Source organism: Oryctolagus cuniculus, chromosome 15 (genome assembly GCF_051225735.1).
Source record: "Oryctolagus cuniculus isolate XC-2025 breed Fujian yellow rabbit chromosome 15, ASM5122573v1, whole genome shotgun sequence".
Classification (NCBI taxonomy): Eukaryota; Metazoa; Chordata; class Mammalia; order Lagomorpha; family Leporidae; genus Oryctolagus; species Oryctolagus cuniculus.
Genome location: NC_142881.1, coordinates 78,501,820 through 78,528,064, shown reverse-complemented (window position 1 = coordinate 78,528,064; position 26,245 = coordinate 78,501,820). Strand labels below are relative to the sequence as shown.

At 46.9% G+C, this 26,245-nt stretch overlaps 1 protein-coding gene across 2 annotated transcripts in view; it reads left to right on the top strand.

The window, feature by feature from the left end:
• Positions 1-26,245, top strand: part of GRID1 (glutamate ionotropic receptor delta type subunit 1) — a 760,175-nt gene that overhangs the window by 452,120 nt on the left and 281,810 nt on the right. For both annotated transcript variants that reach the window (XM_070057983.2, XM_070057984.2), the window contains exon 6: positions 16,212-16,382. In XM_070057983.2, coding sequence (XP_069914084.1) covers positions 16,212-16,382 — 171 coding nt within the window. The remainder of the gene's footprint in view (positions 1-16,211; positions 16,383-26,245) is intronic.

The window sequence follows — 26,245 nt, the reverse complement described above, 5'->3', positions numbered from 1 at the left end:
TGGGAGACCAGGAGAAGCACCCGGCTCCTGGCTTTGCATCAGCGCGGTGCGCTGGCCACAGTGTACCAGCCGCAGCGGCCATTGGGGGGGGGGGTGAACCAATGGAAAAGGAAGACCTTTCTCTCTATCTCTCTATCTCACTGTCCACTCTGCCTGTCAAAAAAAAAAGAAAAGAAAAATAAAGAAATATGAAGGAAGCAGAAAGTGAGGAGTTTATTGATAACCAATTTCAAGCATGGTGACCAGCAGGTGGAAGCAGTCATTGCTTTCAATAGCTCTGTTCCTTTTATCTCTATTACACAGAGACCCTTTCCCCTAGTTTCTTATTGGTTGAGCAAGTCAAGAGGCACGATCTAATTTTGATGCAATGCCTAATGTGGCAGGGCCAGGGGGACGTTGGGGGTTGCTGAGCAGGTAGGATGGGGAGGGGGAGGTTACGCTGTGGAGGCACCAAAATCCGTTTGTTCTGAGGAATTCCAACAACTGACATTGAGAGAGAACTTATAAGGAGCCTCCTGCAGTTGCATAGTTGAGTCAAGGGTGCAAGAACTGCTAAGCAAGTTCATCAGTTGACCTACTTTGGGTTTTTCACTTAGTGCCCTTTGTAGATGGAGACTAGGCCCTGGCATCATGGCAATACTAAGGCCAAGTAAGTTCTCAAAATACACCACTGGGTCACTTCTGGCAGAAGATGCGGGACTCTTTAGGCTGCCTGTCTCTTTCTAAGAGGGATGTGGTAGTTTGGTAGCTTGTGTTTTTCAAGAAGGTGTTCTGTTTTGTCTGAGTGCCTTACAGATCTCATGTGTGAGAGATGAATTCTCTTCTTTCTGATTTGCTGAAAAAGTCTCTCTTTTGCCTTCTTTTAATTATGTATAGAACTCTAGTGAGATATATTTCCCCCACACTTAAGAGATCTTAAGAGATTGTTTTTGGTTTCTGTTTCTCCCAGAATATTGAGCCTTTTTCTTCTGGTTGCTTGTAAGATTTTTCTTTGTCTTTCTTTGTTTATGTTCTTTGTTTATGTCCTGTGGTTCTCATAAACTCAGAAAAGTTTTGCTCATTACTTATCCGAGTAGTGTTCTCTGTCTCTTTCCTTCATGGACTTCAGTGACATCTAAGTTAGAATTCTTGCAGTTGTCGCATTCTCACTAATGCCCTCATGATTTTCCCCAGTGTTTTCCTTGCTGTCATTCTCTGTTGCAGTACTTTCCAGTTCATTGGCTTTACTTCCACAATATCTCATCTGCTATTACTTTCATTCAGTATATTTTACATCTAAAACAGTGTGTATTTGTAGAAGTTAAATGTTTGTTTTCTATTTCTTCCCCTGTCATGCACATTTTCCTTTATCTTCCTGACCATATGGTATGTATTGTATTTATAATATCTATTTCAGTGTCCTACCCTGCTAATTCTTCCATCTGTGTCATTTCTGGGTCTGCTTCTATAGATTGATTTGTCTCTTCACTCTGAGTTATAGTCGCTGCTTCTCTGCATGCCTGGTAATTTTTGATTAGATGGTAGACATTGTCACTTAATGTAGTTGGGTACTTGATTAATTTTAGTCCTTTGAATGTTTACCCACCTAGGACACAGTTAAGTTGCTCTGGAGTTTTTTTTTTTTTTTGAAGACTTGCTCTGAGGGCTTTGTAGGCAGATCTCTTTGGTCTGTTGCTGATTTGACCCACCACTGGGGCTTGCTGCACCTGCTTCTTCCAGATAGCTCTTTCCCTGGACTCATAAGTGTTTTCTCACACCTATGTGCTAATCAGTGCTCAAGTAAAGACTGAACGAGAACTTTCTAAAGATTTCCAGAGGGATTTTTCTGTGTAGCTCTCTCTTCACTGGTGTTCAGAGTTATGAACTTTAACTGCAGGCCTCCTAAATCTGTAAAGTCTCTCTCAGCTCATGACAGTCATTAGACACTCTGAGTTTTCCTTTTCCGGTGCTTCCACCTGGAGATTCTGTCTAAGCAGAGGCTTGGGATCACCTCACTTGTTTTTCTTTGAGACATCAGTGTCCAGCTCTGTGTGTGGCTCAATGTCTGAAAACTACAGTATCATATATTTTGTTTGTTTTTTAAATTAAAGGTGGTGTGTAAATTCAGCTCTACTAATTCTTCATGGCTATTATTGACAGTCTTAATTACCATGCTGTACTCATTTATCCTTTGGATTTGTGCTTTCTGATCTTTACGCTTGAGTCTACACAGCTCGGTCTTGTTCAGATGTCAACACTTTGATGTATTCAACCCTGGGCTGTCAACCTCAGAACCTCCCCACTCCAGTGTGCCAGGCCACACAATTTTACTTTTTATTCGCCTTTGGAAATTTGGGAGGGTGGGGATAATGTTTCAGGATTTTAAAATACAAATGCAATTAAAATTTATGATTTTCCTTCAGCTCCTTGGGGGTAAAAAACCATGAAGTGTTAATGTGAGACATAAGGTCTCATTTTCCTGGTGGTAGGGACAGTTGCGCACAAATAGAAGTGGATTTAAATATTCCCCTGAGACAAACAAATAGGTATTGCAAACAAAATAATTAAAATGGTTTGTAACAAGCAAGCAAATGAGTGCTGTGAAGGATCAGCTGCTGTTATATTTATTTTTCTGTTTGAATATCTGCCTGGGGAGTAAGCTGCAAATTAAAGGAGCCAACCAGCTTTTAAAAATTTAATAACAGAATGAAAGGCATCAGCTTGTTTTATGGAGATCATTACGTAGGTCCTAGTTTTAAATATTAAAATTTTTGAGGCTCCCCGTGTGAGAGACTCTGACCTGCTGCTCTCCCTCCACTGCTCTTTCCTCTCTTCCTTGCTTTCTTCCTCATGAGTTCTTCCCAGGCAGAGTGTGCAGCCCTGGGGAGCCAGCAGAGGGAGAGATGCTCTCTGCCCCATCCAGGATCTGGTTTGGGGGTTTGGGTTCCACTCCAGCATAGCTGGGGAGAGGGATTTGCACTTGCAGTTTCCTTCTGGTTCAAGGCGGAGGGAGCACTGAGAATTCACCGAACTGCATGAACTGAACCAGACGGTGAGCTGTCCATAAAGGACCAGAGGAGCCATCCGGATTTGGGATGTGAACGAGTGCAATTTCCATGTGTGGCACTCTTGAGCCCCAAGTCCTGGGGAGGGTGCCGAGGTCTTGAGGGAGGGGCTCCTTCTCTACCTGCAGGAGCAGAGTCATGACACCTGGAGAACATCCTGCTCCCCCATGCCCCGGCTGGCTTTGCCCTGTGCCCCCCCCCCACCCACACACAGGCAAAATTATCTTTTTTGTTTTTAAGATTTATTTATTTCCTTGAAAGGCAGAGTTACAAAGAGATAGAAGGAGAGGTAGAGAGAGAGAGAGAGATTTTCCATCTGCTGGTTTACTCTCCAAATGGTCTCAATGGCCAGAGCTGTACGAAACCAAAGCCAGGAGCCAGGAGTTTCTTCCGGGTCTCCCACGCATGTGCAGAGGTCCAAGGACTTGGGCCATCTTCTGCTGCTTTCCCAGCCCACAGCAGAGACCTGGATTGAAAGTGGAGCAGCCAGGTCTTGAACCAGTACCCATATGGATGCTGGCATTGCAGGCAGCAACTTTACCTGCTAGGCTACAGGGCTAGCCCCAAAGCTATCTTTAGCCAGTTTTTTTTAAGTGCTTTAAAACCAAGACAGAGACCTGCAAAAGTGTATATTTCAGATCCAACTTGGAACATATGTTCAGAATATTGCACCTGAAAAAGTGAATGCAAGATTAGCATCACTGCACTTGAGATCCCATTGAATTACACTTGTCTGTGGACAGCTCAACAAGTTCGTGGAAAATCGCATATTATGAAAAAACTGCATAGATTTCAGGGTTTTTTTCACCAAAAAAGGTATCCTTCAGCTTCATTTCTCAGTTTAATCTATTGCAAAATAAATTTTTGGAATTTTTCTTTTAATTCCAAAGTTACAACTTGGGGAATTGCTTTGATCTGCATAGTCTGAGTCCATTGGAATAAAGGGGAACCACAGTGAGATGGGGAGGTTAGGACTGAGACCCTGCTGAGCTGGTGGAGGCAGGAGGAATACAGAAGGTGGAGGGGAAAGAGGGAGAGACAAAGGAGATAATAAGAACCACAGGCAAAGAGAAGGTACTCAGAGAAGGTGGATCAATCTCTCTGACAGCCCCCAAGGCTGTCCACCATCTGCAAATAATCTGGCAGCCACAGGAGCTTCAGTGACTGCTCTTAGGAAATGCTGGGGACTTGTATGGGTCACTTGGCTCTTTGGAGGCAAGTGTCCACCTTGGGCTTGAGATCAAATAGAATAAAATGTGATGAACTACGATGGTACTTCAAAAGTTCACGGGGAAGATAAGTTTATTTTTAGTGCAAAAAATTTGTGTCATCCATTCAGAGCTGCTTCTTCACACCCGTTTTCTGTGGACTTTTACAGGCACCCATGCACAAGTGCAATTCAGTAAAATGGAATAAAAGAGCCATTGGTGGCTTTCTTTGGAAGAGCCTTCTGATAAACCCAGAACTGAGCAGAGAGCCTGGGGAGACACCTGTGACCTTGGCCAGGTGCCAGTGTCTAGTGGGTGGGGTGAGCTGGCCACTGTAGGTGGTCCTTCCAGGGCCAAGTCGTAGAAATGGATATTGATGCATGAGGTGGCATGGAGAAAGCTATGTCACCTGTAGCCTGGGCAGACCAGGTTGAAGGTCGGGCAGAATGCTGGCCATCCTGTGAGCAGAATCCATCTGTGTCATTGACAAAAATAAAGAAAGCTGCACTGCTTCCTGACAGTGGCCCATTTTATTTATGGTTGATTCCTGGTGTGGCGTCTCAGCAGAAGAAGAGAGAGTGAAAGCTCCTGGGATCTCTTGGAGGTGAGGAGCAGAAAGGGGATGATGCAGGTTGGGGTGATCATCCTTGGGATCCCTCGGGGTGGGGGTGTGGAGGAGGCTGCAGGAGCAGCTGCTGACAGGAGGGGCAGAGAAAGCCTTCAAGGTCAGTGCTGCCTTCAAAGGCTGTAGAAAGAGCTTAAGCTGTTGAGTGACAAGGATAAGGAGCACTTGCTGCAAAACTCTGCTCCACCCATTGTATCCACTGATTTAAAGCCACTGCGTTATATCAGAACCCCCCTAGAAAGGACTGGGATTCCATTGGCAGAAAACACTCAGAGAAATTCCGTACCCTGTTACACAGTCAGGAGGGGAGAAGACAGCAGTGGGACCCAAATCCCTCTGGCTCTCCATCTTATGCTCTTGTCACTACCTAGACCAAGGCTTGTGTTCCCTGGGGATCTTGTTACAGGGCAGACTCTGATTCAGTGGGTCTGGGGAGATTGTTTATCCCCAGCAAGCTCCCAGATGATGCTGGTACTGCCACATCGTGACCCCCACATGGGGAGAGAAGAAGGTCCCAAGTAACTTGAAGAGACCCATGCATATCCCGGGAGCCTTAAGGGACAGCTCATGGGGCAGGGTACAACATCTCTGGTCAGGACAGCCTCTCGCCATCACCTGTCCAGGCTTCGACTGTGTCCTTCCACCCTCTGTCCCTCACTGGGACAAGCGTCATCTCTTGCAAGTCTTTGCCCACTGTGGCCTGAGCACTCCGTGGGGGCCAGAATGCTGCTGATATTGTGAAAACCCTGTGGACTTACTGGGAGTCCTGCTTCCAGCTCGATTTTATTGCATCCTTCTATTTTCTCAGCTTCCCCAAGCCAACCTTGTCTGAAGTTTCGCTACTATCATTAACTTTAGATTACTGATACCATGGTTTTTTAGGAAGGAAATAAACTTTATTATTTCTCTAGAGATGGAGTCATGCTGATATCACACAGATGTTTGATAGATCTAGGTCCTTCCAAGGAATAAAAGGAAATGACTAATAATGTGATTACACAGCCTTATATAAAATTAGAGATCTATATAAATGTTTAATAAAATCCTCTCTGATATCAGAAGGCTGAGAAATTTTACTGGAGTCTTAAAGATCAGAAAACAACATATTTATGCATGAGTTGTGCATCCGTTTTGTCCAAATCTATATTTAGAAAAAAGAGATCTTTATAATTATAACTGCTATTTTAAAATTTTCTTCTCATAAAAATTTCTTCTCTTTGCTACTCAATGCAGCTTGCAGTGAGACCTCTGCAGTGGTTTTTTTAAACAATATTTCTAAGAAGCATTAAAGACCCAGAGAGTGATAAAACCAGCACCCACATGTCCACCCTGCAAGCTATGCCGTGTTTAAGACCTCAAATGTTAAGAAATTGACCATTGCAGGTACAATGGGGATCTCCTTGGTGTTCCGTTACAGCTCCCATTAATTCTGTGTCTGTCAGGATACTCTGGACTAGAGTAAGAGAATTTGCTGAATCAGATCCCCCTGAACAGTCTCAGAATTTATGATCTCGCCTTTGAGAAGGCACAGAAATAGGTTATGGGGCTTCAGGGAAGTATGACTCAGGCGCTAAGTAGCTTGCTCACCACTCCTGCCCTCTGCAGTGTCAGGGACCTGCCCGAGTGGAATCTGCCCATGACTCAGACCTCCAGGGGCAGAAGGGTGCTGCCTCTTTGAGGTGTTGTTAAGAATGAGCAAACCAGACTGGTGCTGTTGCACGCTGGTTAAGCCACCGCCTGCAACACCCACATCCAGTATCAAAGCACCAATTGGAGTCCCAGCTGCTCTGCTTCCGATCCAGCTCCCTGCACCTGGGTAAGCAGCAGAAGATGGCCCAAGTGCTTGGGCCCCTGCCACCCACATGGGAGACCTGGGTGAGGCTGCTGGCTTCAGCCTGGCCCATAAATCCCCAGCTGTTGAGACTGTTTGGCGAGTGAACCAAACTGGCGATTAGAAGACCTCTGTCTCTCCAACTCTCCCTCTCTCTCTCTGTAACTCTGCCTTCCAAACAAACAAATACATATTATATATAAATGAAAAAGAATATGCAAACCTTCTCAGAGTCTGTCAAGGAGAGCCTTCTCAGATCTCAACCATTAAAGGGATTCTCAGCCTCTCCCCAAACTGCCTAAAGCAGTAGGACCAGAGAGGATGGCTCTGTCCCAAGCAGGATGCACCTCGTATTCAGAGTCTAGGGTCGCCTCCTGTGGAGGCCCATATTGGAGGGAAGGGCACACAGAGGCTACGCCAGCATGGGAGAAGAGGGGTGAGGCTGGCAGGCAGGTTGTCTCCCTCCGTTCCCCCGGTGGCCACTGCTCTCCTGAAGTCAGCAGGTGTCCATCACATCTCAACATTTGTTAAGGTAACCCATCTCTGCAAATGTACTGTATTTTATAAGGCATTTCATCTCATGTGCTTTAAAAATTATGTATTTGATTATTTATTTATATTTGAAAGGCAGAGAGAAAGAGAGAGAGAGAGAGAGAGAGAGAGAGAGATCTTCCATCGCTGCTGGTTCACTCCCCAAATGCTGTCAACAGCCAGGGCTGGGCCGCAACAAAGCCAGGAGCTCAGAACTCAATCTGGATATCCCCTGTGGGTGTCAGGGTCCCAACTCCATGAGCCTCATAGTGTGCACATTGTCAGGAAACTGGAATAAGAAGCAGAGCTGGAGCTGAAACCTGGTGGTGCAGTACATGATGCTGGTGTCCAAAGTGGCGTCTTAACCACTGTGCCACCCGTCTTTTCTGTTTCTGCTCACTCTGTGATGCACATTTGTACAGGTAATAATGCAATGCTTCAGTTTTATACAGTCACGTTTTAGAGTTGCATAATAGTCCATTGTATAAATGCTGTCGCTTCTCAGAGTCTCTTTGGTTTTTTTTGTTATGACATCGGAGACCTGAGTAGAAGTAAAGGAACAGTGGAGTCTGACAGATGCCGAAACTCCTGTGTCTCCCAGTTACCCTGCTGACACTGTCATCGTGTTTATTCTTCTAGTTAGCAACAAGGAGCACTTGAAACACCGTTACTAGCCTCCATATCAGTTGTTCATGGCCTATTTTTTTTTCTTTTTTGGTCTAAAGGCTTCTTTGAAAATTGGATACAGCCTGTGGGCTGTCTCCAGGGGAGAGTACACACATGCTCGTGGCCATTGCATTAACGACAGCCACCAGCCCTGCTAAAGTCAACCAGAGACGCTGGCTGCAGTCCCACGTTCCCTTCCCTCTGAACAGCAGCAGTCAGATCTCATTCTCTTCCCTTTCTGTGCTCTATAGAAGCACAATTTTGCTTGCCATCAGTGAATTAAGTATGTGCCTTCTGGGAGAAGGTGGGGGTTGGCTTTTCTTTAGAGTAATTCTCAGTTTTCTTTGATCTTAACCCTTTGTCAGTGAAGTAGAGACTTGTAGAGATTTCCTAATAATGTATTTGACTCAAAATGCAGATGTTCTAAGCTTCGGTGTGCAGTATTAGTGGAGAATTAGAGGCAGGGAGCGTTTTTATTATTCCGTGCATGAAGCGATTTCTCACATTATATTGTATTCATAGACATCTTCCTTTAAGTGTGCTACAGGGCACAAATGAATCTTTTTCTTTTTTTACTCTTTCTGATGATGGTGAGAAGAATGTGATGTTACCTGGAAACCCCATCCCTCATTTCTTCCCTGCTTGTTTTAGTGGATACAATATTCTTATTAGCTGACTGCAGATAAATACTTACAGCATTGAAAAGGGAGTGAGATCTGTGGGTATTTTGCCATTGGCCTACTCCAATTCCATTGTCAATAAGTGCTCTAGTTACTCAGTGTTGACTGTTTCTAAAGGTGACTCCTTTGCAATGGTCCACGATTTTGTCTCTCAGTGGAATTCTGTCTTGAGTGAGCAGGACTGTTGGGTGGAACCTACTAGATTGTAGGAGGGGGAAGATAACAGAAGTTCATGGGGGCAGATTTCTAAAGCAACAACAAAATGGGGTGGAATTTGCAGAATATTTGCCTTCTGCCATCCACAGCAGTGAGATGATCCAAGACTACAGTTTGCATCTGGCCCAGTGGAGGAGGTGACTCATGCTTCTCTTGGGCCTTTCATACAAAGCCCTATTTCTATTGTTAACACCAGTGAACATAGGAGAAAACATTTACAGGAGGTCAATCTAAGTGGAATGTGACACCTAAGGTTCATCAGTCCCACAGCCAGGACAACTGGGAATGGTTTCAGAGACAGGCTGTGTGTCCCAGAAAAAGAACAGGGTCATGGGCTAAAGAACTCAAATTTCATACAATAGGATTAGCAGTATGCTTCGTGAAAGAATAATAAGCCTGAATGGCACTCCCCAAAGGGAAAGGACCCAAAGAAGTGGGCATATTTTTTAAAAATTTTTTAAAATAGAAGCTGTCAAATGTAACATCCAGAGAGGCCAGATATATGATGAATTTAGATATTCTCAGTATATGCAGGCTTCAAATCTAATTTCTACCTTGAATGTGTTGGCCAAACTGTGGAAAACTTGAATATTCATTCTACATCTAAGTGAGGAATAGGAAATAAGAGATTAAGTCTAAAAACTAAATACACGTGGAACCAAAGAGAAATTTCCTCAAGCTGGAAACTTGCATCCTCCATGTATGGATTAATGAGAAGTGAATATACTATGCAAAAGGTGAAGCAGGGAGAGTTTCCTATGTTGACTTCAGAGTTGCATGGTGGGGAGGATTTTCTTCAGAACTGATAAACTTGATGTAGGTTTGTGCCCCTACTTTACACCACCTGTGGTGTCTAAAAGCCTAAATGGAGAACTTAATTTACAGCAACTAAAGGGAGATGGTGGAATTAAGCTTGAAGAGTCAATGAAGTAGAGTGAATGCCACTGAGATTTCAGAGAATGCTCATGGAAGTTTTAAGGAAAATGAGGGAAGGAGGGAAGGGAGCAGGGAAGGGAGGAAGGAAGACCAGAGACAAAGAAAAACCTATAGTACATCAGAGAAAGGCTAGACCATCTACAGAGGAATAACACATAAAGGTTTTTCTTTTTTTTAAGATTTATTTGAGAGGCAGAGTTACACACACACACATGGGAGGGGGGAGATCTTCCATCTCTGTTTCACTCCCCTGATGGCCTGAATAGCCAGAGTGGGGCTGATCCAAAACCAGGAGCCAGGAGCTTCTTCTGGGTCTCCCATGTGAGTGCAGGACCCCAGGCACTTGGGCCATCTCCCATTGCTTTCCAGGCCATTAGCAGAGAGCTGGATCAGAAGTGGAGCAGCCGGGACTCAAATTGGCATCAATAGGGGATGCTGGCATTGCAGGCGGAAGCTTAACCTACTACAGCATAGTGCTGGCCCCAGTTGAAGGATTTCTAATATCTGGATGTGCTGGTTGAATAATGGCCTCTAAAGATATCTCAGGCCTAATCCTGGAACTGATGAGTGCTCCATTACACTGCCAAAGGGATTTTGCAGGTGCCATGAAGTTAATAATCTTGAGATGAGAGACTACGTTAGATGATCTGGATGAGCCCTAAATGTAGCCTCAAGCATCTTCATAAGGAAGAGCAGAGGAAGGTGTGACTACACAAAGGAGCAAATGGTGATGCAACTTGAAGGCAGAGGTTGGAGTGATGCCCACTGCCAGGGACTACAGCAGCCAGCAGATGTTGGAAGAGGTAGGGAATGGTTCAGGAACTGCGTCTTTCTCAACACCCTAACTGCAGTCCAGCAAGACTGACTTTGGACTTCTGACCTGCAGAAATGTAACAGAATAAAACTGTTATCCTAAGCCTCTAACTTTGTGATAATTTTTTATTACAACCGTAGGAAACTAGAACACTGGACAACAGTAGGAGCCTGAAGACTGTGTCCTGCTACTTTCCATGTGCTAAAGAGAGCATAGTACTCAACTTATAATTGTGGCTTTTGAGAATAAGACTAAATCAAGACATTCTCTGGAAACAAAACCATGTTTGTCATCAACAGACCTCTGGGAGAAGGACAGTGGCCCCAGATGCAAGGTTTGAGTTCCAGAAAAAAAAAAATCTGACCAATACATTGACAAATATTGGTTGAATTGATAAAATTAACTAAACAATGGAAATAATGCATAATAGGAGGCCAAAGGAAATAAAGTGCTATGTGCTATGTGCTGTTGGTGCATCAATAGTTGGGATGATGGTGATTGGGAGAAAACATTGCAGAAGAGTGAACACATTGATAAACTTGAAACTTTGTTGCTTGTTGTGTAATATAATACTCATTGCCTCTAGAATAAGGCCTGGAATATCTTTGGAGGCAGTATTCAGCCATCACACCAGATATTAAGATATCTAGGATAATCAGTGAAAGGAAAACCTAGAGAATGTAACTTCTGAAGGAGGGTAAAAGTTAAAATGGGAAAAATTCATTCCAAGGGGAAAATGAAAAAGGAAGAAGGAAAAAACAGCAAAATATGTAATGTAAATAATGTGGTAAAGATCCAGTTAATTATGTAAATTATTATAATCAATAGAAATAGATTGCTATTTCTTCTAAAGCATCAAATATAGATATAAAATTATTTAGTATATTTTGTTTTTAGCAGTCCCAATTTGGAGAAAGACTGACAGCAAAGAGATGGGGAAAATGGAAAGAAATTAATCAAAATAAAGTTGGTATAATATCAGACATAATAGACTAGAAATGGATTACTACATGGATTACTAGAAATTGAGAGATTACCTGCAGAATGATAAAAGGTTCATTTGGGCAAGGAGCTAATTCTAAGATTGTGTGCAATTAATTTTAAAAACCCTCGAGATATATAAAGAAAATATAGGCAAAATACAAGGAGAAATAGACATAGTCCTTCTGTAATTGACCTAAAAATAGAGCACAGACACCCTCCCGTGACACGAATGCACCTGACGTTGTCCTGCAAAGGAACTGCAAAGCAAGCCTCTCTATGAAGAGTGAGCCAAGTGAGATGGTCTCCAGGCCATTTCTGCCACCCATTCCAGTGCCTGGAGACGGTGGCAAAGACTTAGTATTTGGAATAAAAAGAAAAATCCCACAAATCAGTATGCAAGAGACCCAACCCAATGGAAATGAACTACAAACGTAAGTTCAGTAAAGGAAATATAAATGATGCATAAATATATGAAAGATATTCAACTCTGTGAAAAATTAGAGAAGCAAAGTAAAACCTAACAATGTTCCAGTTCATACTCATCAGACTGGCAGATTTTAGGAAGTCATCAGTTGTAGGCAGGGAGACAGAAGATCAGAAATGTCTACCATGCAAGTTGGCCTAATTTCTTTGCAAATTTGGCATTATTTATAATTGGGCATCTGTACATTCTCTTTTCAAAGAATCCTAATTCTAGATGTACACTCTAGAAAAGTTCTTATGAAAGAACACCATGACACATATATAAGAAAGAAACTTTGCAGTAGCAATCAAACAAAGCATCCAAATGGTGATCAAATCAATTGTGGCACTGGTCATCTAATACAAAGTTGTGGTGTACAACTTTGCAAATCAATAAGCTAGAGCTGCACCCAACACTATGCATAAATCATAAAAACTTGGTGTTAAATCAGTGTTTTCAGCATTGTTGAGTCTTGGGATTATCTGGGGAGTTTAAGAACAGTCTCTGCTTGGTGAAATGGAACAGGACTTGATCTCTAATTTTCTCAAGTTCCCCAAGAGATTCTGATACACACAGTTTGAGGACCACTATGTTAAGACACAATTGTAGTAGGAATGCATGGAGCTTAACATACACAAAACATGCAAGACTAAGCAATATGCTATTTGTGTTACATGCATAAATCATAGCATGACAGATCACTTCTGGTGAGTAGGGAGTAAACATTGGACAGGGAGACTTCCAACCTAGATGTGGGTGGCATTTTATTTCTTAGTTTGATAAAAGGCGCATCAAAATCACTTTATTCTTCATATCTAATGTTTGTAACATTTGTGCATGAGATATATTTCACAATATTAACTTAAAAAGTAACAAAGTAAGAAAGGTTCCTAAGTTGGAGCTTGCACACTCCAGTGACATGTGGTCTGAGGTATTTGTTTTTTCCTTCTGTCCATCAAGAGCACTACCTGGAAGAAGTGTTCAGTTGGGACAAAGGGAAAGTTCATTCTTCAAACAGATGTTTAAATTGGCTGCTTATTATTACAGTTGTCTGTTCGCATAGGAAGGTCCAGACACTGGGGTCTCTCATGGGTGGTCTGGAGGCTGACCTGGAGTAAATCTGCCAAGTGGTTTCTGACAGCAGAGTGCAGGGAGTGAGCACCTGCCTGTACACACATCCTTGTGCTATTGAAGAGACCCAGGAGGGCCAACAGGACAGGAGCAGGGCCTGGCATGCCACTGCTAAAACTGATTATACAGCTTCAGAATTAGGGCAAGGAGAAGAGGGGTCCCTTTTTGTTACCCCCAAGGATTCGGGAAAGTTGCTTCTGTGAACTCGTAGACACCGATGGCAGATGCCCCTGCATTGGACACAAGGATCGTGCCAGGAGTGTGGATAGGTGGGTGGGAGTGCATCGGCAGGCAGTGTACGTGCTCTGACCCAGAGTGGCCGGATGAGTCCCAGGCCAGGAAGACAGGAAGGTCTACAATGTTGCAGCAGAGCCTCCCTGTGAGGAGGGCATATGGCAGCTAATGGGCTGGCAGAGGGCTGTGCCAAGTCCTCACGGAGTCCTGGGCAGACAGAATGGAAAAGGAGCAGTCTGCAGACGGGGGCAGCTGGGGGCAGGCCCTGAGTGCCCTCAGTGCTGTGGCTGCCCTTGGCTCACTGAGCCGCTCCCCGCAGGTGTTGCTGCAGGCTGCCAGGGAAGGGGATGGTCATGCTTAGAGAAAGGGACTGTGCGACACTTGTAGATCAGCTCTCTAATGGATTTCCTGGGAATCGGATTCCCAGGTATTTGGAGGTACACTGGGGAGGGCTCAGTGCTGCTGACACTCCTTCCAGGAAATTGAAGTGGGGGAGACCTAATAGAGGGACTTCTAGGACAATGACCTTGAACAGTGCCTCTGACAGCAAGAGAACTTGAGGATGACAGGACGCCGGAGCATACCCTTTCCTTTCCTTTCTGGCTCTCAGTCATCCGCTTTTGCATAATCCCAAAGAATCACAACCTCATGCTTTTTCTAGACAAAGTTTCCTCTTCCAATCCTTTGTCTTCCTTCTACAAGGGAAAGCTAATCGGGTGGCTCATTGGGCTTTCCTGTACTCCTGCTCCCTCTTAGTTTAAGGTGTGATTGCTCTCATCCTGCGTCCTGTGCTCCAAGCAGGACCTTGGTCACCAACCGGTGCCCACTGCGGTCTGGACCCATCCCAGCCGATGGTCCTGAGACGTGAACATTTTCCAGTTTCTTCGATTGCCCATGGGTTGCAATCCTGCAAGATCATCTGCATTAAACAGAACACTTTGAAGTGCAAACTTTCATGATGCCTACATCCAGAGTGTAATTGCACTTTAATTCTTTAGCGATCCCTGCAATTCAGTGCACCTGGGAACTATTGATCATGCTAAAAGGACATGGTTCTTGGATTTTTACGGTCTCCCAGTTGCATCTGTGGTTTTGACTGACTAGGCTTCACACACACATATCCGCTTCTGAAATACATTGTTTCCCTTCCTACCTCTGAAAGTGTTGTGTTCTTTAAATGATTTCAAAACCTTAATTTCTAACCTCATTAGCTCCATTTACACCATCATAAGGTCTCAAAGCTAGAATGGGTCATCTACAAGGAGAAAGATTTGAGACCTATTTTAAGACATAGTGATTTAGAGTTAAAATCTTGACTTGCAACCAACCACCGACTCAATCACTTGTAAGAGACAGTGAGCCTGAGCTTTCCTTAGCCTGATTAGCCCTCTCTCCCACTGCTGGAACTCTTGGCTTATGATTCGTCTCCATTTTTCATAGTGCCTATGTTGCACCAGCTCTCCTTCCTGCTCTCACCTCCTCCACTTTTGTTCCTTTCTAATCCTCTATCCAACAGCCAGAAGTTAAATGTAGATCTGATTGCAGCTCATTTGTGTCTGAAACCTTTCAAGAGCTTCTGATCACCCTCAGAGTGGGTCTTTAACTGACTCCCTGAAGCCTCATGTGCCCTCACACAGCTCCAGCCTCCTCTCTGACAGCTACTGCTTCCACATCCTCTCCAGAGGGCCAGCGACCCTGCCCTTGCCCTGGGTGGCTTCTGTACCCCTGTCTCCTGTGGCTGCACCCACTCCTCCACTGCAGTGCCCTCCCTATATACACGTGTCCATGCAGTTTGCTGCCAAGTTCATCCCCAGCCTCTGGTGCAGTGTAGGTGATGATTCCTGGAAGGAGCTCCCTGTGCTAGTCCTGTGCTTGAGGCTGCTCATTTCAAATGGGATAATAACAGGATCTGCCTAATAGAATCCCCGAGGTGGTTGTGAGCACTAATGAGATATTGTAGGAGAGGAACCTGGTGCAGGAGCTAACAGGGAAAACACAATGGGTTTCCTTACCCTGGGACACTCGGCATACTAGGGGACTTCAAAATGTTCACAGAAAATAGACTTAGAGGACACATTTATTTTGGTGCAGAAATTGTGGAATCTGTGTGTGTGTGTGTGGGGGAGGGGTTCTTCCAAAAGTTCATACAAATGCATTTTATGAAAAAAAAACTATGCATGGATTTCAGAATTTTTTCTCCCTAAACAAACATATCCATTAATCTCCCTTTTCTACAAACGTTTGAAACCGCCTCCTATGTCATCCCACAAAGACCAGGAAACCCACAGGATGGGATTAGCACCAACTCCCGCCCAGCTTTATCCCTGGTGCTCAGAACAGAACAAGTGTCACAGGTGATGTGGGCCAGAGCCTGTGGAATAGAGGCCGAGTGCATGAACAGATATGTTTTCAGAATTTGAACGCAAATACTTGTATAACGTGAATGTCATTAGTAAAGAATTCCAAGAAACTCACTGCATTTTGAGCAGCTGTGTTGGTAAATCCCGGCTTTCCCTGTATGCATAAGATCGATGACTCCCAGTGAGAAATTTCTCCTCAGTGTGGGCTGATGCCTGCCGTGCTGTTTGGCAGCGTGGGTTTCTAAAAGCTTGACCCCGTGGAAACCTTGCTCATCTCTTGCTGGCCTTTAGGGAAAATGTTGAACCATCTCGTTGTATCTCAGTATTATCTGTGAACAAGCAACTAAAGAGCTGTGTGGCCCGGGCCCAGTCCTTTCACCTCCCTGGCCTGAGCTCTTGAGGATGTGTTAGCCTCCATGCTTCCTGGTAGACCTTCTGCAGGAACCGTGTGTGGGTTGCTGGTAAGCACGATCTGGTTTTCTTCCCAGGAAATCAGCGACCCCGAGATCCTGGATCTGGTCCACAGTGCCCTCGGCAGGATGACCGTGGTCCGGCAGATCTTCCCGTCCGCGAAGGACAACCAGAAGTGTATGAGGAACAATCACCGCATCTCCTCCCTGCTCTGCGACCCCCAAGAAGGCTACCTGCAGATGCTTCAGGTCAGTGTTCAGCCTCCAGGACCATGGACAGCCACAGAGGGGGCCAAACTCTGAGCCGCACCCTTGGGTACCTGCAGAGTGCTGTTGCCCACCTACTTTGATTCCTACAACTGTGTCCCTTGCTGAAGAGGAAACCAGTTGCCCAGGCAGTGCCTCTGAGTGGCACTGACAGGCAGTTTTGCCTGTTGCCAGCAGGCAGGCCGTGTTAAGTCCCCAGGTGCCTGTGGTAGTTAACAGTGACGTGCTACTGCACAAGGAGATTTCAGTCTTAGGCTGCAGGTTTGTGGGGATGGCTTCATCTGGCTGGCCTGGGGCTGGAGTCTCCCTTTAGGAAGACATCATTTTAAGCCTGTTGAAGGCCTTTTTGGGTAAGAAGCCACTGGCACAGACACGGCTCTTGCAAAACATCTCAGAACTTCTCCAGCACTTTGGTTGCACATTGTATCCCCAGCTGAGTAAGGAGGGGCAAGGGTGCAGGGCCGTGACCCGCTCACTTTCCCTTCCCTTCCAAGGTGAGAGGCACAAAGTCATCCCTTCAGCCACGCCATGGTGTATTGCACTTTGCGTTAGGTGGTTGTGGGACCTTAGAATAGAATGAGGAGCTCCGTACCTTTCCTACGGCATGGTTTTCTCTCCAGATGCTTGTGGGCGACAAGGAGACAGGACAGAGAGTGCCCCCACCCCACCCAGCCCCCAGGCTGCCATAATGCACTTTGCCATTTGCTGTTGTGCACAAGAAAACTGTGGCTGATGCCCTGTGAGAGCCACAAGACAGGAGGTCTCTTCTCCCACTGGGGGTTGTGGAAATTGCCTGGAAGTCTGTGTGCCATCAGCTCGCCTCTCAGCACTGGAAGCCAGTCTTGCCTTCTTTACCCAGACAGGCACGAGCAGTGGGAAGCAGAGTTTCAGGATGGAGGCGACTGTGTCCACTGCTTGAGGGCTGGCCTCACCCAGAGACAACTGGACGTGGCTCTGTCAAGGGCTGTGTGTTGGAGAGGGGCTCTGCTGGAGTCTCAAGTGGGCCATGGACCTGCGTTGTGTGCCAAAGCCCAAAGCACTGAATCTGTTCTAGGCTCTTGTATTTGGGGGTAGAAGAGGAAATAATCCACAGAGTGAACATGAGATGTGTCATCTTTGTGGTTGGGAAACAGAAGACACGAATTCAGCTGGAGTGACCCCATTCTCCAAGTGCCCAAGGAGCTCATTAGATGTCTGGGGATTTTTTAAAGGTGTGTTTTATTTATTTAAATTGTATATTTTATTTATTTTAAAGTGTATTTTATTTATTTATTTGAGTTACAGAGATATAGCTTCCATCTGCTGGTTCACTCCCCAAATGGCCACAGTGGCCAAGGGCTGGGCCAGACCAAAGCCAGGAGCCAGGAGCTTCTTCCAGGTCTCGCACATGGTGCCAGAGGCCCAAGGACTTGGGCCATCTTCCACTGCTTTTACAGGTGCATTAGCAGGAACCTGGATCAGAAGTGGAGTGGTGTGGACGTGATCCAGTACCCATATGGGATGCCTACACTATAGGCAGCAGCTTTACCCACTACACCACAGTGCCAGCCCCTGGGGTTTTTTCTAATGTGGTGGGGGTTGACCAAGAGAGTAGTGTGAAAGCCTTTGTAGACCATGGACTTGAGAGCCCCGGGTAATTGGGTTAGAGTAGAGATCTCTCTCAAAGATTTATTTATTTATTTGAAAGGGGCAGGGGAGAGAGAGAGAGATCTTCCACCTGCTGGTTCATTTCCCACAGGGCCTCAATGGCCAGGGCTAGGCTAGGCCAAAGCCAGGAGGTTGGCACTCCCTCTGGGCCTCCCACATTGGGTGGTAGGGGTTCAAGTACTTTGTTCATCTTCTGCTGCTTTCCCAGGTGCATTAGCAGTTGGAGCTCGAACTGGAACTCCAATATGGGATGCCAGTGTTGCAAATGGCAGCTTAACCCACAGCACCACAATACAGCCCCATCAGAGTGAAAAGCTCTTCATGTGGTTTTACATTTATGGATGCTGCTGGCCTGTTCTGTCATCCTCCTTTCAGGTGTCTGGAAGAAGCAGTAAGGGCTACATAAACCTCTCTGTAGGTGTCACACTCACTCTCCACGTGGACTGAAGTAGAGTTAGATAGCAGGGTCCAGTGGCCTGTGCCTGATCCCATCCAGCACAGGACAAGGGCAATCTCTTCACAGGTTCAGACAGAGAGAGGTGTCCCCCTGTGGGGCTTGCACGCCCTAGGAGGGCTCCCCGGCTCTCCCACCTTGAAGGGCTCCAGTCGTGTGCACAAACGTGTCCTCCTTGCCTCTGCCCAGCCTCACATCTCCAGTTCATTTCTCCCACCCCTGCTTTGTCACACTGCACTCCGTCTACTTAACAAAGAATGGGATGCTTTCCACTGCCCAAAATGGGGTTGCACCTGCTCGGGTTGGGGAAAGAGCAGGTGCTTCTCGTCCAGGTCTGTGGCTGAGACTGTGCTGTGGACTAAAGGACCCGGGTGGGATTTTTGATGGCACATCCAACCTGCAGGATGCAAAGAGGCTGCCTGTTGGAGGCTGAGACAGGATGGCAGAGTGAGGGAGTCTGGCTGAGGACATCCACCCACCGGTTACTTAAGAGGATAAACAAAGGCACGGTTGAGCGGTACAGCTAGATACCACCAAATAAGGCAAACACAACATTGGACCTAGCAACCCTGGGACACACCCTACCTCTGTCTGTTCCTGCTGGGACCCAGGCCCTACCTGAGGAGCAAGGTTTAAGAGCAACACTGTAGAGATCTTGCAGAGATAGCATAGGCAACAGCAGCAGAGCAGGTGCCAGCTCACCTGGGTTCAGATCCCAGGAACTCTAGTTACTAACCAGTTCTTGAATTATTACTGGTACTTATTTGCCATTTGGTGCCCCAGTTTCCTCCGCTGTGAGTTGGGGATTAGAATATTTCCAACCCTCTAGAGTCCTAATGATAATTAACTGGGAGACTATAAGAAAAGACTCAGAACAGGGCTGGGCTATTAACAGCCTCACATCACTGTCACTGAGAGGGTAGGAGGTGGTGTTCAGGGTTTCCACAAAAAGGCTCAACCTTTTCATGGCCTCTGTTTCTCTTTCTGGTATGATATGGTCGATCTCTCTTCCTAAATGTAGTTTTTTCAAAATTATTTATTTAATTTGTCCCCTGCACCCACATGGGACACATAAATGAAGCTCCTAATCCTGGCTTCACTGTGGCCATTTGGGGAGTGAACCAGTGGATGGAAGTTCTCTCTCTCACCATGTTTCCACCCCTGTAACTCTAAATAAACCTTTAAACAACAACAACAAAAAAGAATGCAGGTCTTGGGGCCAGCACTGAGGTACAGCATGTTAAGTGACCACCTGCAATGCTGGCATCCCCTGTGAGCACTCGTTTGAGTCTCAGCTGCTCCACTTCCAACTCAGCTCCTTGCTAACATCCTTGGGAAGGCAGTTGATGATGGCCCAAGTACATGGGCTCCTGCCATTCACCTTGGATGCCCAGATGGAATTCCAGGCTCCTGCCTTTAGCTTTGCCCAGCCCTGGCCATTGTGGCCATTTAGGGAGTGAACCAGCAGATGGACAATCTCTATTTCTCTCTCTCTCTCTCTCTCTCTCTCAATCTTTAACCCTACCTTTCAAATCAATAAATAAAACGTAAGGAAAAAAATAGAATAATTCTTGGCCAAATTAACAGTCCCTAGGAGCCTCTTTATATGTAAGCCAAACACTTTTTAAAAGAAATTTCTCTCCATTTGTTGCATTGTCTTCAGTGTAGGGAGTGCACTGGGAAAGAAATGTGGATTTATTTACTCATCCTGCCCAGCAGTGACTTGGGCAGCTTGTAGATTCGTCTCATTTACAAGCCATTCCCTTCAAGTCTCCTCTGGAAACTATTACAACTTCTTTCTTTCTTAATGACAGTGTAGAACGCAAACTAATTTCTACTAGCCTCTAGCTGTGAGATTTATCGAGAAGATTCTAACATGTTTAGAACAACCAACTCAAGGAAAAAAAAACATTTGTGTCATGGATTATTAACTTTGTCTTGATGAAATTAATGAAAATCCTGTTGGAAATGGAGCTCTCTAGTCCATCTTCAGCTCCTCTCCCGGATGGCTGCTCCTGGGATGATACTTCTCTGTGAGGACCATCAAGAACAGGGCACTTTTGGAAGCGCATTCGTCTCTTGCCTTGCTGCTGAGTTGACCTTGGAGACTCCATCTTCCCCTATTAGGCCTGTGGTCAGGGCTTGCTGTGTTCTGTAGCCAACCAAGCACTATTACAGCAAATCAGTTTGGTCCCTGTTTAGCAGAGAGAAAGATACCTAAATAAGTAGCTTCTAGTAGCTCCAGAAGTCTGGCATTTGCCAACACGCAGTGCTGCTGTTTATTTTTCCATACCCAGCACTGTCTGATCTGGGCATTTCTCATTCTTGAATTTTTTTGACAAGTCCGTTTAGGGCTTGTCTGACTCAGTGAGTCATAAAAGTGATAACCGATCCCTGAGAACCCTGTGACTTTGCTATGATTTCACAGGCAGGGGCAGCTGCACTTGGAGAATCTGTTACTACTGTGTCTCTGGAACATGGCATTGCCCAGTGAGTTCCTCAGGGCTCCTGCTTGCACTGCTGCCCCACCAGCATTCAGATGTTCTCTCCCCGGGGGGATAACAGGCTAATGATGTAAGCCCTGTTGTCTGGTCACTGTGGAGCCCGATGATGCCTGGGTTAAGCTGTGTGGGTTAACGTGGTGGTGTTATTGTGGAATGCTCCCTGAGCATTTCACAGTTGTTGAATGGCTTGGCTGAATCACGCCTCCCTCAGGCGCACTCCATTAAAGCAGGCCCCATCTTCCCTGCCCTACACATCACGATTTCTTCCAGGCTTTCTGTATTCTTCCCAGACTGCAAGGTTTTCTGTCAACCTGTCAGCGGACGCCTTCCTGCTGCAGCTTCCTCGCTCACACAGAGCTACCTTGGATTTCATGTCACTCTCAATAGTTTCCTTAACCCCTAAGACCCATACAGGTGCTAGGAGAAAGGGAAGCTTTTGTCAGAGACACAATTGCACAGGTGGTCTCCTCGGGTGCACCTGCTCACCACGCTGGCTGCAAGGGGGCTGCCTGAGCCCAGAGAGCCTCTGCTCTGGGCAGATGCCCCTCTCCCCTCAGCAAACTCGCTGCTCAGATCTGGCCTTTGCAACCCCTTTGCCCTCTGCCACCACCTGCTCCCTCCCCAAGGCCTGGCCATGGTGCGCTCTCTCAGGACAGGTGGACCAGCAGCAGTTTGGCAGAGAACTCTTGCCTGGGGACGGATTCCTCAAGCTGTGGCATCTGGACATCAGCTTGTGCTCCTAGCTGGACCCTCTGTCAGCGGCTTGTTTGACTTTGGGGGCTGACCAGAGCTGGTCTGAGGGTCTGCTCAGAGGTCAGTCCCTGCCATTTGTCTCTTTGATGTCTCCCTGAAGAGGCCACTTTGCTTGATTAATGATGGAGGGAGGGGGAAATCAGGCTGTCCAGAAACCCAAAGGAAATGCGGCCTTTCTCAGTGAGACTGTTTCCCGCATCACCGGCTTCAGTGCAGGGGAAGACAATGGACTGATGCAAGGTGCAGCTGGTCCTGAGGCTTTGATGCTGGCCCGCACTTACTTCATCTTCCCAAGAATTGTCCTTACCTTGATACAGCAGGTACACAAGAATCCCTGGGCCCCACAGCATGGCATCTAGTGAGGCTTGCTGAGGTCTCAGACTTACCCTGGAGCCCACAAGCATGCTGGGAGTGTTGGGAGGCTGACAGTCTGGCTGCGCATCCATGCACCCTGCTGTACTGTGGAGACCTCTCCTTTGCCGTCTGGTGGGGACACGCAGAGGTCTCAGCCTGCTGATGTCCGGATAGGCTTGGAAACTAATCGCTGTCCCCAGGAGCTCTGCCCATTTTATGGGGGCTCATATTTTTTATTCCTGGTCCTGATTCTGTTTCTGGGGACTCAGTGACTGACCAGAGCATCTGCCCTGGACCTGCCCAGATGGGAAATCCTATCAACAAAACCCCCATCCCCACATGCACAGATCACCTGCTGTGCTCTGAAGGCTGTGTCCTCCCTAGGGTCATAAGCTGCAACCTAACTCTCAAGGTGATGGTACTGGGAGGTGGGACATTGGAGGGGTGATTTGGACATAAGATGGGAGCCCTCCTGGAGGGGCCAAAGGCCCACAGAGGGCTGATGAGGCCACAGTCCTCCTCTTCCACTGCTTGGAGACCCAGCAAGAGGGAGCCATCCACGATCCAGGAAGGAAAGGGGCTCTCATCAGACAATGATCCTGCCCCTGTCTGGGTGCTCACCTTCTGCCTCCAGAACTATGAGGAGTAAACTCCTGCGGTTTATAAGTCACTAGGTCAGTGGTGTTTTGTTATAGTGGCCCAAGCTGAGTCGGCCTCTGTGTCTCAGAGCTGCCAGGAGCCCTGGTGGCAGGGGTAGGGGCGTGGTGGGGGTCCTAGCTGCACAGACTGTCTCTGTGGACCAAGCCCTGCTGCTGAGCCTTGCTCCTGTGCCCCAGGGCTCCCTGCCTCTCCACCTGGCTGGCTTCTTTCTCCATCCTCATCTGCTCCCTCTGCATCTTGACTCTAAATTCTTATTTTCTCATAAAGATCAATTTAACCATCTTTCTTTTGCTCTTGCTGACACAAGGTGTTCTCCTAAATAAAATATAGTTATTGATATGGGATTTTTGGCTCAAACTCAAAAAATCCAACCTGGTTTCCTGTCACTGGTGCTTATGTCCGTGACTGGTCTCTGTCCAACAGCCAGCTGTGTCTCCTGGGTTTCCAAAGAGCTGCAAGCCCCCAACAAGTGCTCATGGCTTAGTTCTCTCCTCTGCCTCTCAGAAATGTATGCTCTGCTTCCTGTTTCCTGGCTGAGTCTCTGCCTTCTGTGTGAGGGAGTGACAGTGCGGCTGGACGCTCCCATCCCATGCTAAAACAGTGCTGGCTTCTGAGAGGAGCTGGACAGCTCCCACGGAGTGTGTGTGTGTGCGCATCCGGCTCCTCTGTTGCTCCCAAGTCAGCTTCTGTCTGCCATCGCTTGTCTTCTAGAAGGGATGTTGCTTTGCAAATACCTCCTCATCTCTTTACCTGGGTGTGTCCTCCTATGAACAGCTGTAGAACTAGTCATTCAACCTTGATGAATCCACAGCCACTTATTTAATCACTTCTTCATGCCATGCCAGTTCTTACGTGAAATCATTCACAAATGTTCTCTTAATTCTCACCAGCCCCTCAACATTAGGACTTTAAAAAAATAGTTATTTGTTTTTATTTATTTGAAAGTCAGACAGATACACAGAAACATACATACAGACATTTTCCATTTGTTGGTTCACTCTTCAAATTTGCATTACAGCCCAGTTTGGGCCAGGCTGAAGCCAGGAGCCTGGAGCTCAATCCAGGTGCTACCTCCTAGGGTACACATTAGCAGAAGGCTAGAGCAGAAGTGGAGTTGGGACTTGAACCCAGGACAGTGTGTGATGCAGGTCTCCAATGAAAATTAACTGCTTCACAAAATTTCTACCCCTGAAATTGGGACTTTTTAAAATACTTTATTTATTTGAGAGGTAGAGATACAGAGAGAGAGAAACGGAGAAAAGTCTTCCATCTGCTAGTTCACTCCCCAGATGGCCACAACAGCCAGAGCTGAGCTGATCCAAAGCCAGGAGCCAGGAGCTTCTTCTGGGTCTCCCACGTGGATTCAGGGGCCCAAGGACTTGGGCCATCTTGTACTGTCTTCTCAGACCATAGCAGAGAGCTGGATCGGAAGTGGAGCTGAGACACAGACAGTGCCCATATGAAATACTGGTGCCAAAGGTGGAGGCTTAGCCCACTATGCCACAGCATGGGCTCTGAAATTGGGACTTTGAAGTTCCATTTTGTAGCATGTTCTGATTAGGGAGAATGGCACATACAAAAGTCCAGAGGCCTGGTGGAGCAGGGGCAGAGTTCACTGTGCTTGAGCCAAGAGACGAGAGGCAAGAAATGCTGGGAAGCAAATCAAAGGAGCTGTGATCTGGCAGGAGGTGCATCTGAGAAAGGTGATTGTGCAGGGTGCAGAGGGAGGGTCTGAGGCTGGGAGCAAGGGAAGTGGCCGTTACCAATTCCCTAGGGAGAGAGGAGGCTGCTGAACCATGCTATGGCAGTGGGAGGTGATCATTTAAAGAGGTCACCAAGGACTTCCCCAGGACTGTAACCCCTGAGCCTGTACAGGGGACAGGTCCAGGTGACTATGTACAGAGTTATAGGTGCAGGGTGACGGCTGACCCTTGTTCTCACCATGTGCTGCCTGCCTTCCTCACCTACCCTGCACACCTGGGTGGTCTCATTGCAGAATCAACTATGCCAAGTAGCCCTTCGAGTGCAGTGGGTCGTGCAGCTCACTCTCAGGAGCCTGGATACATACACACTGCACCTGCCTCCATTGTTCCGTTCCGTGGAACGCCTCAGGGAGTGCTATCACCTTCCCATCAAAGGGCAGCCCCATGGCACCTGAGGGTGTGCAGCCCTGACAAACCCGGGACCAGTGACAGCTGTGGCTTTGTGCTGGGACTGGGAGGGGGCCAGGGACGCATGCCCAGGTGTCCAGGTGAGCAGACTGCACATAGAGTTGGGGATTAGTGCTTAGCATGGCTTCTTTGTCAGCCTTCTGATCCACAAGCTGCAGAATCCAGACATGACTCCTGCACACTTTGAAAGAGGGAGAAGATCTTGTTGCCAGATCTGAGTTCATCTTCCCAGTAACTCCACATTCTGTGTGCCTCACCCATGCGGACTTCCCCGATAAGCCCTCGGCTCACCCACTCTGAAGTCAGGGGCCGCTTAGGTCTGTTGTTTGCCCTTTGCATTCCTTTCTAGCTCTGCTCTCTCCAAAAATGACAATGTGTCATTTGCAATTCACAGGGGCAGTAAACCAGGGCTGCTGTCTGCGCCTTCCCAGGGCCCTGGTCACACTGTGTTTTGCTGTGATAAGTCTGAGAGTCTTCAATGGCTTGCTCAGGGTCACTAAACAAGTAGGCGCAGGAGATGTAACTCACCCATTCAGTGAACACTGACTCAGTGTGTGCTGTATCCATGCACTGGGGGTCCTCCAGGGAGCAAGGCTGGCAAAGCTCTTGGGCCACCCTCCTATGCTGCATGTATGGCAGTGTGAGTCATACTGTATCATAAAGAGTGAGAGGGGAACTGGACTTACAAGCTGGCATATGTCTCTGGAGTGGCCAAGTGAACCAGCCAGCTCTCTCCTCACTTAGCACAGAGCCCACAGGCTCCCAGAAAGACTCTTGCCCCTTTCCTCTTCCCCTGACTTCACTCCTGGTGTCTCTGACTTGGTTCTAAGTCTTGCTTTGCAGTCAAAGCCCTTGGCCTTGACACTTTGACTTCTCTTTTGGTTTTCAACTTGACTGTGACCTGGGAAGAGGCACGTTTCCCTCCTCTCACTTTGTGCAGCACTGTTCCCAGGTGGTCCTATCCCTGGCTCTCATTTTCATGGGCTGAGGTTTAACTAGACAGTATCTGCCCTGTCTGGCTGATCTTTGCTCATGAGCTATATGCTGTGTCTTATCTGAGATGGGAAGGAGGGAGGCAAGACTCCTTCAGGCCAGGCTCCTTTCTCTCCCTGTGGTCCATGACCCCAGCCTAAGCTGTTGACTCTTTGTGACAGGTGATGAGTGAGTATTCTTGCAGCTGGGGCCCTCTCTCCTTCAAGACCACCCCTACTGTCTTGGGGGCTTGGTATGACCAAGCTCTGACACTGTATTCATCCACCTGCCCTAAGGAAAGCCTTAAGTTTACCAGGCTATGGAGAGGGT